This window comes from Erpetoichthys calabaricus, chromosome 14 (assembly GCF_900747795.2).
Source record: "Erpetoichthys calabaricus chromosome 14, fErpCal1.3, whole genome shotgun sequence".
Classification (NCBI taxonomy): Eukaryota; Metazoa; Chordata; class Cladistia; order Polypteriformes; family Polypteridae; genus Erpetoichthys; species Erpetoichthys calabaricus.
In genome coordinates, this window is record NC_041407.2 from 15,372,444 (window position 1) to 15,385,613 (window position 13,170).

Genomic DNA, 13,170 nt, shown 5'->3' on the forward strand with positions numbered 1-13,170 from the left:
GTCAAAATCAGGGATGGCATCTTTTGAATTTTTGTAATATTTTAGATGAATGCTATGGTGGCCACATGAAAGACTCTATTTCACTTCATTATTACCATATTTTGAGTTTACTGAAATGCAGCACTGTGGGTAAAAATGCTGAAGAACGGTAGGTGGCAGAATGGACCACTGGCCTCCTCTCTTACAAGTTTAACAGGCTTTATGCTAGCAATTTGTCTCGTATATAATTCTAAAATTCACAATGTCCTGAAAATGGAATGCCCCAGATGGTAAAGGATTATCCAGTGTTTCCCAGAGATGCAGAATACTTTTACTGAACTGAATGCTGTAATAATAGTTGAGAAAATGTGCATACTAAATCAGAGAGGGGGAGGGTCAATCTTTGAAGGGTGTGAATGTCATCTTGCTAATGTTTTGAGAACTGTAAAGGGGGGAGGAAAGAAACTGGTTCATAACAAACCGAGAACTAACTGCCCGATGCCTGCAGTAATTAAAATGCTGCCTCCAGTCTGGCCTGAAAAGCCCTCCTCTAAACCATGCTGGCTAACCTTCTCTTTCTGTTGGTACTGTACATGGTGTTTTGGTCGATTTTTTTTTTTTTTTTTAATAGAAATCTGGAGATGGCAAAAAAGGGATGGGGTTATGGGGTCACACTGAATAATTCTTATGAATTCTTTCATATTTTAAAGTGGGTGCTATCCTGGTATTTGTTTCAGGATGTAATCAACAACATGGACCTTTTCCTTCTAATATAGTTTTCTAGTTTGTAGTCATTTTGTGGTTTTACAAAGTCTTCCCTAAATGCTCTCAATTTTCATTAATCTTTGTTTTAATGAATTTAGAGACAAAAGCAGTAGAGTGGGAACTTCTGGAAGCTGCCAATGTTTCTTCTTTCTCCACTAAAATTCCCCGAAGGTATGATGTCAGTGTTGGAAATATGAGCCAAACAAAACTTCAAGAAATAGCGTTTTACTAAAACAATATACACACACCTTTTTTTTTTTTTTTTTTTTTTTTTTTTTTCTCCCCCTCATTTGTTATTTAAAAATAAAAGCATGTAAATGGGGACACCAACATTGTATAAACATTGTAAAAAAAAAAAAAAAATGTCTGGTGATTTTTCTTTTCTTTCTTTTTTTTTTTTTTTTTTTTTTTTATAAAATCAAATAAAACAAATTTGAAATAAACTGTTATCTTGATAGTAACCTGGCGAGGACTGACTTTTTTTCCCCCCTCCCTCTGTCTGTACTTGGTTTATTTATCCTGTTGTTTTATTTAGGATCTGGTGGATCTGCTGCTCTTGGCAGGGTGTTCCTTAAAACATTCCTGCTTGACAATAGTGTACTGCTTGAATTCAAAAATATTCTAGTTTGTGTTCTACTTTTGGTGAAACTGAGCACCTGCTAGTCTGTCTTGGTCTTCCATGTTGGACCTACAAACACCTCGCCACCCCAGTCATGGCTCATGCTTTTGCTTTACATTTTCCATACTTTAATCACAGTATTTATAAAATGTCCACAGATACATTTCTGTAGATAGATAGATAGATAGATACTTTATTAATCCCAAGGGGAAATTCACATTTGAATTTAAATGTATGGGGACAACATACAAGTCACTCTGCTATGCCAGATTTACATTTGTTGATTTTTAACAATACATTTTTATTTATTCGTAGATGCCTTTCTAAATGCTCAAGGACACAGAACAATAGATAAAACGTACATTATAAACAAAACTAAAATACAAAAATTTAAAATCAGACAGAGCAATTGTAATCAAAGAGAAGAAGCAGTCTTAAACAAATGAGTTTTAAGTTTAGATTTGAAAAGTGAGAATGATTCAATATTTCTAAGCTGAGATGGTAGTGAGTTCCAGAGCTGGGGAGCGGAGCAACTGAATGCACTGCTCCCCATGGTGGTAAGACGGACGAAAGGGGACAGTCAAGTGGATGGAGGAAGAGGATCTAAGGGTACAGGAGGGAATGGCAACATGGAGGAGGTCAGACAAATGTGGAGGGGCGAGGTTGTGGAGAGCCTTTAAAGTTAACAGAATTTTTAATTGAATGCCGAACTTAACTGGAAGCCAATGAAGCTTCAAAACGGGAGTGATATAGTGAATAGAGGGGGCTCTAGTAATGATGCGGGCAGCTGAATTCTGGACCAGTTGACGCTTCTAAAGAGATTTGCAGGAAAGACCAAAGGAAAGGGAATAGCAATAATCCAGACGAGAAGTGACAAGTCTATGAATGAGCATAGCAGTGGTGTGGGGAGTGAGGGAGGGGCGACTACAATTAATGTTACGCAAGTGGAAATATGCAGACTGGAAGATGTTATTGATGTGGGACTGAAAGGATAAAGTACTGTCACGGATGACACCTGTGGGGAAGGGGAGACAGGAATTATCAATAACAAAGGGAAAATGATCAGTTTTGGATAATGTTGATTTGTGTACCAATGAAGAGAACCTCAGTTTTGTCACTATTTAATTTAAGAAAATTTGAAGAAAACTAGGACTAGGGTGGAAAGGAAAAAGTATGTTTGCTAATGAGATAGAGCTGATCCAGACTATGTAGATATCTATATTAAGTGAAGATGCAGTTGACTTCTCTTTTATTATATGTAAAGTGAAATTCCTATTTGAATTTCTATAGATTATATTGATTAGGGAAGGGGGGGGGGGGTGATGGAGTACCTCTCATTTTAGAGAGCTGTTTAAACTGGATGTGCTAGAAACTATTCACTTTATGCACATGCGAGCAAGGTGTATTCTTTTTAAGAAGTGCATTCTGTGTATGAGCCCACCTTGATATTGCATTACTTCTAACAAGAATTAGAGTGCAGTCAATAGTAGTTATTTACCCAAATACAATACTTTTCAGCAGATAAGCCGAGTAGCACAGAATGAAATTAGCAACATTCTCTTTGTAGTATTGTCTGCCTTGGTGTAGCACAAAGGTGTGTTAAGAACATGACACTTATGAAAAGCTTTTCACTGTACTATTGTTCCTAGGGCATTCATCTCCCTCAGTTTATTGAAATAAGTATGTTCTATTTTAGGTATGTAATTTAAGACCAGAAGTTGAAGTTTCCTCTGCATACTGACATAGATGAGAAGAATACACATCTTTGCTGTGCTAGTGTATAGTATTAGGGAAGGAGTTAATTGTCCTGATTAAATGGTATACATGATTAAAACTAAACAGTACTAAAGGGTGAATTGATACAGTAGAATACTGCATCAGGTTTAGGTACCACTTCCACAGATGCCACAACTCAAACAATACTGCTACAGTGTAAAAGCAGAGTATTTTTATTTGTACTTGCATAGCCAAATGCACTCTTTCTAAGCTGCCACAAACTCCACCCTGTAGACGTTACCACCATTATACAGACTGATTTGCCCAATGCTGTGTACACCTTTAAGACCAGCATCTTGGGTTTATTTTAGCTATTGTAATGTTGAAGTTAAAGAATCTGAAAAGAGTGCATGAAACCCAGTTTTATTCAGAATTTAACATCGTACTTGTGCACAAACTGGTGTAATCCAAGAGAAATCAGCAAAGCGTACACACTTTGGCTCCAGTGTGCTAGGTCTCCTCTGAACGCTTTGATTGCTGCTGTCCTGACTGGCCAAAATGAATCTCTGCATGAGGTGTACATATTTCCTGAACTGCAACAACACAAAAGAATGCTAATAGAAGTAAAATTAAAGTGGAAGCAAAGCATCGCAGAATTTTCCCAATTGGCTTATTAACATTACAGTCTGGACAGTTACAGTAATAGTGTTCAATGCGTGGTCTGTACAAAAGTTTAAATTATTGTGATAATAGTGAGTTACTGTTCTGTTTGTAGTTCATGGGAGCAGATAATGGTGTAATAGCAATTTTAAAAGCACATTGTGTATGCAGTAGACAATCCATCCATCCATCCTCTTCCGCTTATCCGAGGTCGGGTCGTGGGGGCAGCAGCTTGAGCAGAGATGCCCAGACTTCCCTCTCCCCGGCCACTTCTTCTAGCTCTTCTGGGAGAATCCCGAGGCGTTCCCAGGCCAGTCGAGAGACATAGTCCCTCCAGCGTGTCCTGGGTCTTCCCCGGGGCCTCCTCCCGGTTAGACGTGCCCGGAACACCTCACCAGGGAGGCGTCCAGGAGGCATCCTGATCAGATGCCCGAGCCACCTCATCTGACTCCTCTCGATGCTCTACTCTGAGCCCCTCCCGGATGACTGAGCTTCTCACCCTATCTTTAAGGGAAAGCCCAGACACCCTGCAGAGGAAACTCATTTCAGCCGCTTGTATTCGCGATCTCGTTCTTTTGGTCACTACCCATAGTTCATGACCATAGGTGAGGGTAGGAACATAGATCGACTGGTAAATTGAGAGCTTCATTCAAAAAATTCTCATTCTCAAAACTTACTCAATAATTGATTAAAAACATGAGGATGTACCTATGCACTTGTTATGGTTCCTAAGAGTATTCCCAACATTTAGCTGAGGTGAACGGAGTGATTCGGATTCTGAATTCTACTCCCTGCTTATTGCTGGACCCAAAATACGAAGAATCAACGTGGCTGTGTGGACTAAGCTATATGTTGCCAGCCAACCCAAATTCTGTGTTGATTTTTGGGTTTTTCAATTCTTCTTGTTCAATTAGAACAATGACATCACTTTTTTTTTTTTTTTTTTTTGAGGTGGTTTTATGCAAAAATGGCTGTATAGTTTCTATCCCCAATGCACCAGAGTACTTTTTGTCATTTAAAATCTAGAAAACCGTGGCTGTTCCTTTGAATATTTCAAAATCTACAAAGCAATATTTCCTTATGACACAGGTACTATGGTAATAATTTATTGAGGAGGGTCAATGTTCTGCTTTTTTTTTTTTTTTTGTTCCAGTGAATCTGAAAATGCTCCCTATGCCAAGACAATATAAAAAATAAACTATTACACTTACAGGCATGCCTTGTAGAACACACATGGCTGTCATGTTCCAAAATAAAATAGTTGATCTGTGCAAAATCAATCTGATCTTTTCAAGCTTTAGGTAGTTCAGTACATTGAACAAGTATGAAATAAGAGGCAGTGTAGCAGGTTTAACAATACTCAATAGTATTTATTGTGACAAAGGCCATTTATCAAACTGCGCATTATCTAGCATAAATTGAGTTTGGTTTCAAGTTAAGTGCCCAACCCACAAACCACCCCCTCCCCCCCCCCCCCCCCCCCCCATATCTTCTGATGATCCCAATGTTGTTTTTAAACACATGAGTGGAAGCTGTCTTTGAAACCTCTGGTACACTGGATAGCTGTTCAGCTTTGATGCTCCCTTTGTGGAGTTTGTCTGTTCATTTTTTTCCCCACATCCCAATGCCATGCAGTTTGGGGATGTGAATTAAGTGTAACCCACTTAATCCAGAAATGATTTACGTGGGTTACCTAATGGAGGATGTGTTAAGACCATTAAATGACACTTCACTGAAACCAGATACACTGTTTAACGTGTAGTTAGAACAGATCTCCAGAGGATTTACGATACCCTTAGTGTGTGGCATCTCATTTAACCCTAGTAGTAATGTTACAGTGGGCACTCTTTTATAAAAATAAATAATGAATATCACCTATAAGAAGTCATAATTTTTTTTAAACGCTTCATAAAATTTCAGAGCAAATGGTTTTTAAAAGGTCCGGTGATCCATTTCTCCCCCCACCCCCCTTCTCTCCCCTGTTCTCTCCTTTCTTATATTGATTGCTACCAATGATAATGAATGAGATGGGCAGACAGAGGTTTATGAAATTTTAACAAAATCATGCTATTTAAATGCATATCATTCCCAATTATTTTGTTTTATTTCGGGATTCATTCGATTTTTTCAAAAAAAAAAAAAAAAAATTGAACCAATAAGGCGGATAGATTTTTAGAAATTGTGTAATGGACACAAATACACACTTGCACTAGGATGTGCACCACTTTTTCTCACAACCCTACTGCTAGCCTCAATGGAATATAGCATTGGGTCATCGAGGAGCATGGCATTCTTGTAGAAATTGGTGGCAGCATGACATCTGCTTCACGTGAGAATATGAAAACCTGACTCAAACTGCCAGATAATTCTTACAGATAGACCAGTGATTCTGAACACATGCTAAAATGAAAAAAGATAAAAATGACAGTAAGATGAATATCTCTTCTAATCTCCTCTGTTTTTGGAAGGAATTAGTATTTTGGTCGTGTAGTACTTCATTGCATGTTAAATGACTGGACCTCTGAATTGGTAATTCTTAGTCTTGTATGGGAAGGCATGACATGGACATGGTGGGAAAAGGAGGGGAGCGAGTTACTCTTCTGCCTTACTTTATTCTCCATTTTCCATTCTAACACATTGTTGTTCACACAACTGCTTTACAGGGCTTGGCAGCTGACAATTATTAAAAATATCCTAAGATGCAAAACAACTTTCATGAAATTCTACATTTAAATCTAAAAAGATGATACCTTTTGTTATGCATTTATTTTTTTTAAATCTAAAGCATAAACAAAATTGCATACTTATCATTCATTAGTTGTTGTGAGCTGAAATATAAAATTTCTGAAAGTCATGAACTGGAGATGGAAAACATGCGTTCATAGTATTTAACACTCCGATGTAATATTCCAGCAGAGGACTCGGTTATAAATGGTGAGGATCTGTAACAGAAAAGGAACTGAGTGGGTCGAGTCTTTCACTACAGCTATGGTAAGAAAACTGGTATTTCGATTTCCAGAGCAGTCCCCTTTATTGGTACGGAGATCTTTTCAGACTTTGAAGGGCACGATATCTTTGTAGTGAGGAAACTGAACAAAGCTGTTGTAGCTAATGTACTGTATGTGAACCAAATGTAGACAGTAAATGTTATGCAACTGTATGTTATGTAATTGTGTGTTTATTCTTGATTGATAGATGCTGTAGTAGAAATTAAGTTTTTGACTGCCAGACTATGATCCTTCATAGAGTTCAAAAACAATACCATACCCCCCCCCCCCCCCCCCCCCCCCAACTGATAGGTAAAGAAATATTGTTTCAAATATGGATCGCAAACTATCAACCACTAATAATAAAAGTTTAAAGTCCAATATTACTATTTTAAGATTTCATAAAATTCACCTCTGCACAAATTGTCATTTTCGTGGAGACTAATGTATCTTCAAAGAATCTGTGGGCATACTCTGGAAAAAGCTTAAAGTATTTTATACACCTTGCTTAAGAATTTCAAACTAGGATGGTATTGTAGCCAAATACTCCGACTTCTAGTACTGGTCAAGAATATGTAAGGCTCCCCAATGCTGTGATCTACAAAAAAGGTGAATTCAAACCAGAGACAGAACAACTCATTTTTCAAGTCTCAAGATTCTTTTAGGCACATGGAGAAAAGCCTAAAACCTGCCCAAGCAGGTACACAAATTAACAATTCAGTTGGATGTAAAGTTAACAGCACTAAGAAATTAACACATTGTAGTGTATTTTGTAAATTTGGGTTTGGACCTAATTTACAGTATGTTTGATTCAGATGAGTATATTCCAGGCCAAAAGCCCCTATGTGTACAGACATTTAATTTGGGTTTGGACTACTCAGACCAGACTATGGAGCCACGCATAAACTGTCCACGATCATCAATGTTTTTTTTGCAATTGCTATTAAACCCTCTGCCAATCCATCTCCATAAATGACTGGGCGGAATCATAATGGAAGGTCTTGAACAAAATGCATCTCTTGTATACCGATGGCGCTCTACATTATGGATCAATATTCCTCATTGTCCCATGTATTATATCTGTTGGATGAATTCCATTGGATCTCTGGATTCACAGTTGTTTTGCACATTAAAGTAAACTGGGTCACTTTTTTTCTGAATCTACCTAGGAATTAAGGTTGTAAGAAACTTAAAAATCTAATTGGGTGTAATTTCTGCAGAAAGATGAAATGCATCAGACAAGATATTTATAGATCGTTTATCTGGGAGAATTTAATATTACTAAAATTGGAAGGATATTTAAGTTCTTGTATCCTTTTTCAGACCACCCATATGGGCATCTCTGTAGTATCTAGTTTTAATACTGGGCCAAGAGTACTTTGAGACCATGAAAGGTAGCAAAAGTGCACATTCTTAATTATGATGGAAAGGAAATCTTGTTTAAACTCTTCTCTCTACATGGCTTGCTTTCTGGTTACTTTAAACTTTCTCCAGTTTACTAACAAACCAGTGTTGTTTTATTTACCCAAAAGATGCTTATAAGGCTGAGCTGTTCTTGGCTGCTCCCGTACATGAAAATCCCATATTTCCATGTTTAACCTACAAAGTATTTAACTTAAGGAAGGCGCTATGAATCGGGCCCTTTAGAGTCCTCCGTATAGAGAATGTTTCTACACACTTGCTTCAAATGTAACTTGTTTCTAGTAATGTGATATTGTTTCAAATGTATACAGTATGCTAAAAACTTTATCAAGTCACACCTGGCCAGCTTCCCTAATCTTACATCAATATCTATGGTTAAAACTATCTAGTAATGATGAAGATCTTGGCATCATTTCAAGACCCTATCTTTTTTTCAAGGAGTATACCGCTAGATGATCTTGGGCAACGACAGAACCAGGACATTTCAATTGGAATGTAGCATAAGGAATGGGATTCATTCAACAAGACACATTCTTGTTTAGTTTGTGCAAAGCCTGGCAGAATTTTGGTGATAACTTCACATGACAAACCTCCAGTCAGATCTCCTATACTTCGATTCAGGTGAAGGTCTAAATAGTGAACGATGTCATCAAGTACATGCTGGGTCAAGTTTTTTTAGGATTGCCCTGAACTGGGGAAACAATTTTGACAGACAAGCAGAATTTATTGGTATGACAGTTACTTACAGTATTTGGAACAATATCATGCAATGAAAAATCTAATGGGATATCCTAAAGTAAAACATCACCATTTTTTTTTTAACAAGGACAGCTTATTCAGTTAATCAGGTGTATCCATCCTGTTCATCAAGATTCCCCAAAACAAACAAGTAGAGATTTGAAAGCCCCTTAAGTCCTACTTTTTATTCTCTTTAGTTATTTGTGTGAGCTCTTCTTTCACATTGACTATGACTGTCGTCCCACAGACTGGAACATTTTGATGAGAAAGCTTCACAACTGAAGTTGCCTTGTGGATGTCTTGCATTTACGGGACTAGGAATGGCAGGGGATGAAGATAACATGACCTCTCTGTGCTTTTTGATGTACTGTACTGCCGCAAGATAGGGTGAGGGGCTCAGAGTAGAGCCGCTGCTCCTCCGCATCAAGAGGAGTCAGATGAGGTGGCTCGGGCATCTGATCAGGATGCCTCCTGGACGCCTCCCTGGTGAGGTGTTCCGGGGAAGACCCAGGACACGTTGGAGGGACTGTGTCTCCCGGCTGGCCTGGGAATGCCTCGGGATTCTCCCGGAAGAGCTAGAAGAAGTGGCCGGGGAGAGGGAAGTCTGGGCATCTCTGCTCAAGTTGCTGCCCCCGCGACCCGACCTCGGATAAGCGGAAGAGAATGGATGGATGTTGTGCCGCAAATGTATTAGGAGGTTGATGCATTTTGGCACCCAATTAATGTGGACAATGCATCCATTTTTTCTCTCCTGCACTTGGTACAACTAAATTAAGATGCCTCCTATACATTTATGCAGATTCCAATGTTCCACGAGCCTCAGGCATGTGTGGTTCAAAACACCAGTTTCTTTGTTTCTTGTGGCAGTCCTTGCCATCTGATTGGCCTTTGTATTTGTAGGTCCAGTTTGCATTGCACTTCTGGCTAAGTGCTTACTGGCTGTCAACTGTCACACGCCCTCACTTGAGCACACCCTGTGATATGCAACTAAATCATTACTATGGCTAATTGAAGAGCTGTGGGAATGTCATGCGTGTTCTGTAACTGCACATGACTTGCTAAGCCAGATTTGAAAATCCCTGGAGAAGTCACATAGAGCAATGAGGGCTTTCTCTTGCTCAACTGAAAGTTTTAACCCCCTAACTCAATTAGAAGATTTGTGTTCTCTAAAAACAGAAAAAAAAATCAAATTTTCTCAAGAAGTAATAGTCCCATTTTGGCAAGATCCCATTAATGGTGCTCACATTGCCATGCTGGGCCCTCTGTGTAACCTTTTTGTCTCCAAGTACATGAAGAATGATCCAGTGGCCACTCTATTCACACAGCTTTGTTAATTAAGTAGAAGAGGGGGCCGAGTTTCACTAATTTTGTAGTGTTTGAATGTTTTACGGAGTATAATGAGATTTATTGGGTCAATTCAAAAATAGAGAGGGGACAGTGGTCTGAATTAGAGGGGTCCCTAAACCCCTAGAGTATTTGTCAAATCTCGGTCTAGAGAAGTGCCACAAGTCCTCCAGCAGATTTTTTTTTCCCAAGAGCATAGTGGATATGAGAGAGCTAATCATTTCATTTTTGTGAGGGGGATAATTTTTGTTTTGAAACATCTTTTGAATAAACTTTTTATTTACTATTTTTTGTTGTACTGTTTATAGGTGTGACAAAATCTCTTCAGCTTCCTATAGATCACTAGTCTGTAGTCTACAAGTCTATAATTTAACAACGGCACTTAGGCACTCATTTAAGAGTGCTAATAACCATTTAATTTTATCAATGTGCATTATTTCACACAATATGCATTCAGATTTTGTAGTTTACAGGATGTCTTGTAAAAACCTACACCCACCATTGCTCAGTGACTTAACCAGCTCCACGTGTTGGAGAGTGCTGTAGCCAGTCAGGTCACCCTTTTTGCCTGTCCTTGATTCTTGCAAGGTCCGTTGCAGTGTGTCCAAGACTAGCAGCACATCGAGACCGGACTCTGTAGTTTGGTACAAGGAGAAGATCATCTTTGGGTTTAAAGGCTGTCCCAGTGAACAGTGGCACAAGATCAGTCCTACGTTTTAACTAATTCGCAGCTAGTCTTGTTTTAGCTTTGTGCTTCATTTCCCCCCCCATAACCCCCCGCTGGCCTCTTGATTGCCGATTCACAACAGAGCATCAGCAGTTAACATCTTGTCCTATCTCAGTTAAGGTTAATTCTTGATAACTTACTAAAACATAACTGCATTCATTAAGCTACATTAGATGAACTGCCTGTTGGCAGTATGTATTGGGGCTAAACCCCAAAGTTCATTTTGCTACCATAAATGCATACTTGGACCAGATCGGCATGGGATTATCCCGAGCAGATAGCACACTGAAGCTGACCCAAGATGAATTTATAATGCGTTAAATGCATCCAGTCCTTTTGTTTTTTTGCTCAGTCTTGTTTCTTTGTTCAGCTGGAACAGATTGTCACCACAAGATTCACAGTCAATAGATGTTTTTAATTTAGACTGTGTGGCTTACTTTTAGCTGAAGCACATGCTACAATTATGAGTGGTGTGTTCACTTAAAAAGTAATTCTGTACTTTAGTCTCTTGTATCTGTTACAATGTAACATTTAACAATTTTTTTATTTTTTCTTTGGAAATAAGACCTACTGCAGGACAGATGTTTAGTGCTGCTCTGTCATTGTTGAACCAGCCCTACTATTCATTCCATATGTTCTCTTTTGTTAAGCTCTTTTGGTTTGTGGGTGTGCGTATACTTAAACTCCACTTTAATGTGTCTCCTGCACTGGTCTTCATCCGTTGTGTTTGCCCTTTGTGACCAAATAGTCCTCCTCTTAGGACACCATTTCTCAGAGTAATTACCTCATGTTTTTCCAGCCACAAAGGAGCTTAACTTTGAACTAGTGAATAGCCAGGGCTTAGGCTGTTTGACGTCGACCACTTCTTCTTAGCTGGTCACTGGATACCACTTTTAATATTTGTGATGCCAAAAAAAAAAAAATCACAACCTTAAAATTAAAATACACATCTTGCTTGCCATCTGTTTCATTTGTATATTAGAAAAGTGATTCCCAAAAAGCACTAGACGGTAGTATTTGAAATGGTCCCTCCTTTACATGCATGCTGATGTCAAATTAGGCAACTTTTTGTTTTGTCAGATTTGCCAATCCTAGTCACTGATCTCATCACTGCACCATGTCAGATTACATGACTGAAAACAGCAGCCCGACGGAGCACCAATCTTCTAGCGCGGTCGTATTCGTCCCTATTTTTGACAGTCAATAGTGTTACCTGATGGAGTGGTGCTTTACGAAGGGTTAACACCTGTAGAGAGTTCAGTAGCAATTGAAGGACAAGGCATCAGATAGATAGATGAGTTTCTCTTTTCGGTTTATGAGGTTCAAAGAAGTCCCGTTCCTTAATCCTTGTCACTACATTCTATGCGTTGTACTTCTTGATGAGCATTCATTGGTTCACTTGGTTGTTGACTCTCCTGCCAGCACAGCTTGCCCCTCCAACTAATGGAAAATAAATGTTAACCCGTTTTGATTTTATCCTAGCCACTTGCAGACTAGTTGGTCTCGGCCATTGTGTGTGTCACATTAGGTGACTGGCGTCACGGGGCTGCACAGCCAACTGACTCCAGCTAGATCATGTAAATGAAGACTACAACTGAAAACTGGTTGAAAAGTCTACTAATGTGACGTGTGGTATAGTGGGTCCACAGCTCTCGGCAAAGGCCAGTTTTAAATAAATAATCCCCACGCTCACGGCTTAGCGAGGCGGCATGGTGGTTGTGGCTGCAGCAGTTCTCAGGGCAATTTGTGATGTGGACGTAAGTGCACAGGTGAGAGACTGCCCACATCCATGATTGTTCCTGGGGCTGCTAATTGCCTCGACTATCACGTTCCCCTTCATATATAGAAGAGTGAGCCGGCTAGAAGGGGAGATGAACAGAAAAAGAGATGGAGGTTGCTGGAAGGAAGTGAGGAGAAAGCCGGTGTGAAAGAGAGAGAGCGAAGGAGATCGAGCAAACGAGCGAGAACAGGCTCGAGTGCAGCTGGACTGTGGGCCCTAGCGAGGTGTTTATCTAACACCTAGGGCAGTTGATTGTAGTCGCTCCCGCTGAGCATTTTGAGAAGAGTGGGAGTGACTAGCGAGGGAGGTGACTCGCCGTGGAAGACAGCGGGAGTCAGGAGACTTGGGCAGATAATCTCCAGCGTGAGAGTCCTGGCCGTTGGAGAGAAGCTAAGTCTCGGGTCTGGGATGAGTGCACGACCGAAGCCAGGGA

At 39.5% G+C, this 13,170-nt stretch overlaps 2 protein-coding genes across 14 annotated transcripts in view; one reads left to right on the forward strand and one right to left on the reverse strand.

Moving 5' to 3' along the window:
- Positions 1–13,170, reverse strand: part of aatkb (apoptosis-associated tyrosine kinase b) — a 770,376-nt gene that overhangs the window by 618,637 nt on the left and 138,569 nt on the right. The gene's annotated exons all lie outside the window — the stretch shown is intronic.
- baiap2b (BAR/IMD domain containing adaptor protein 2b) overlaps positions 1–13,170 on the forward strand; it is a 94,452-nt gene that overhangs the window by 73,232 nt on the left and 8,050 nt on the right. For 2 of the 9 annotated variants that reach the window (XM_051936543.1, XM_051936542.1), the window contains exon 14: positions 843–1,042. The exons of the other annotated variants lie outside the window; for them this stretch is intronic. In XM_051936543.1, coding sequence (XP_051792503.1) covers positions 843–903 — 61 coding nt within the window. In that variant the 3' untranslated portion in view covers positions 904–1,042. Of the gene's footprint in view, positions 1–842; positions 1,043–13,170 lie in introns of those variants that run through there. 9 annotated transcript variants of the gene reach the window in all.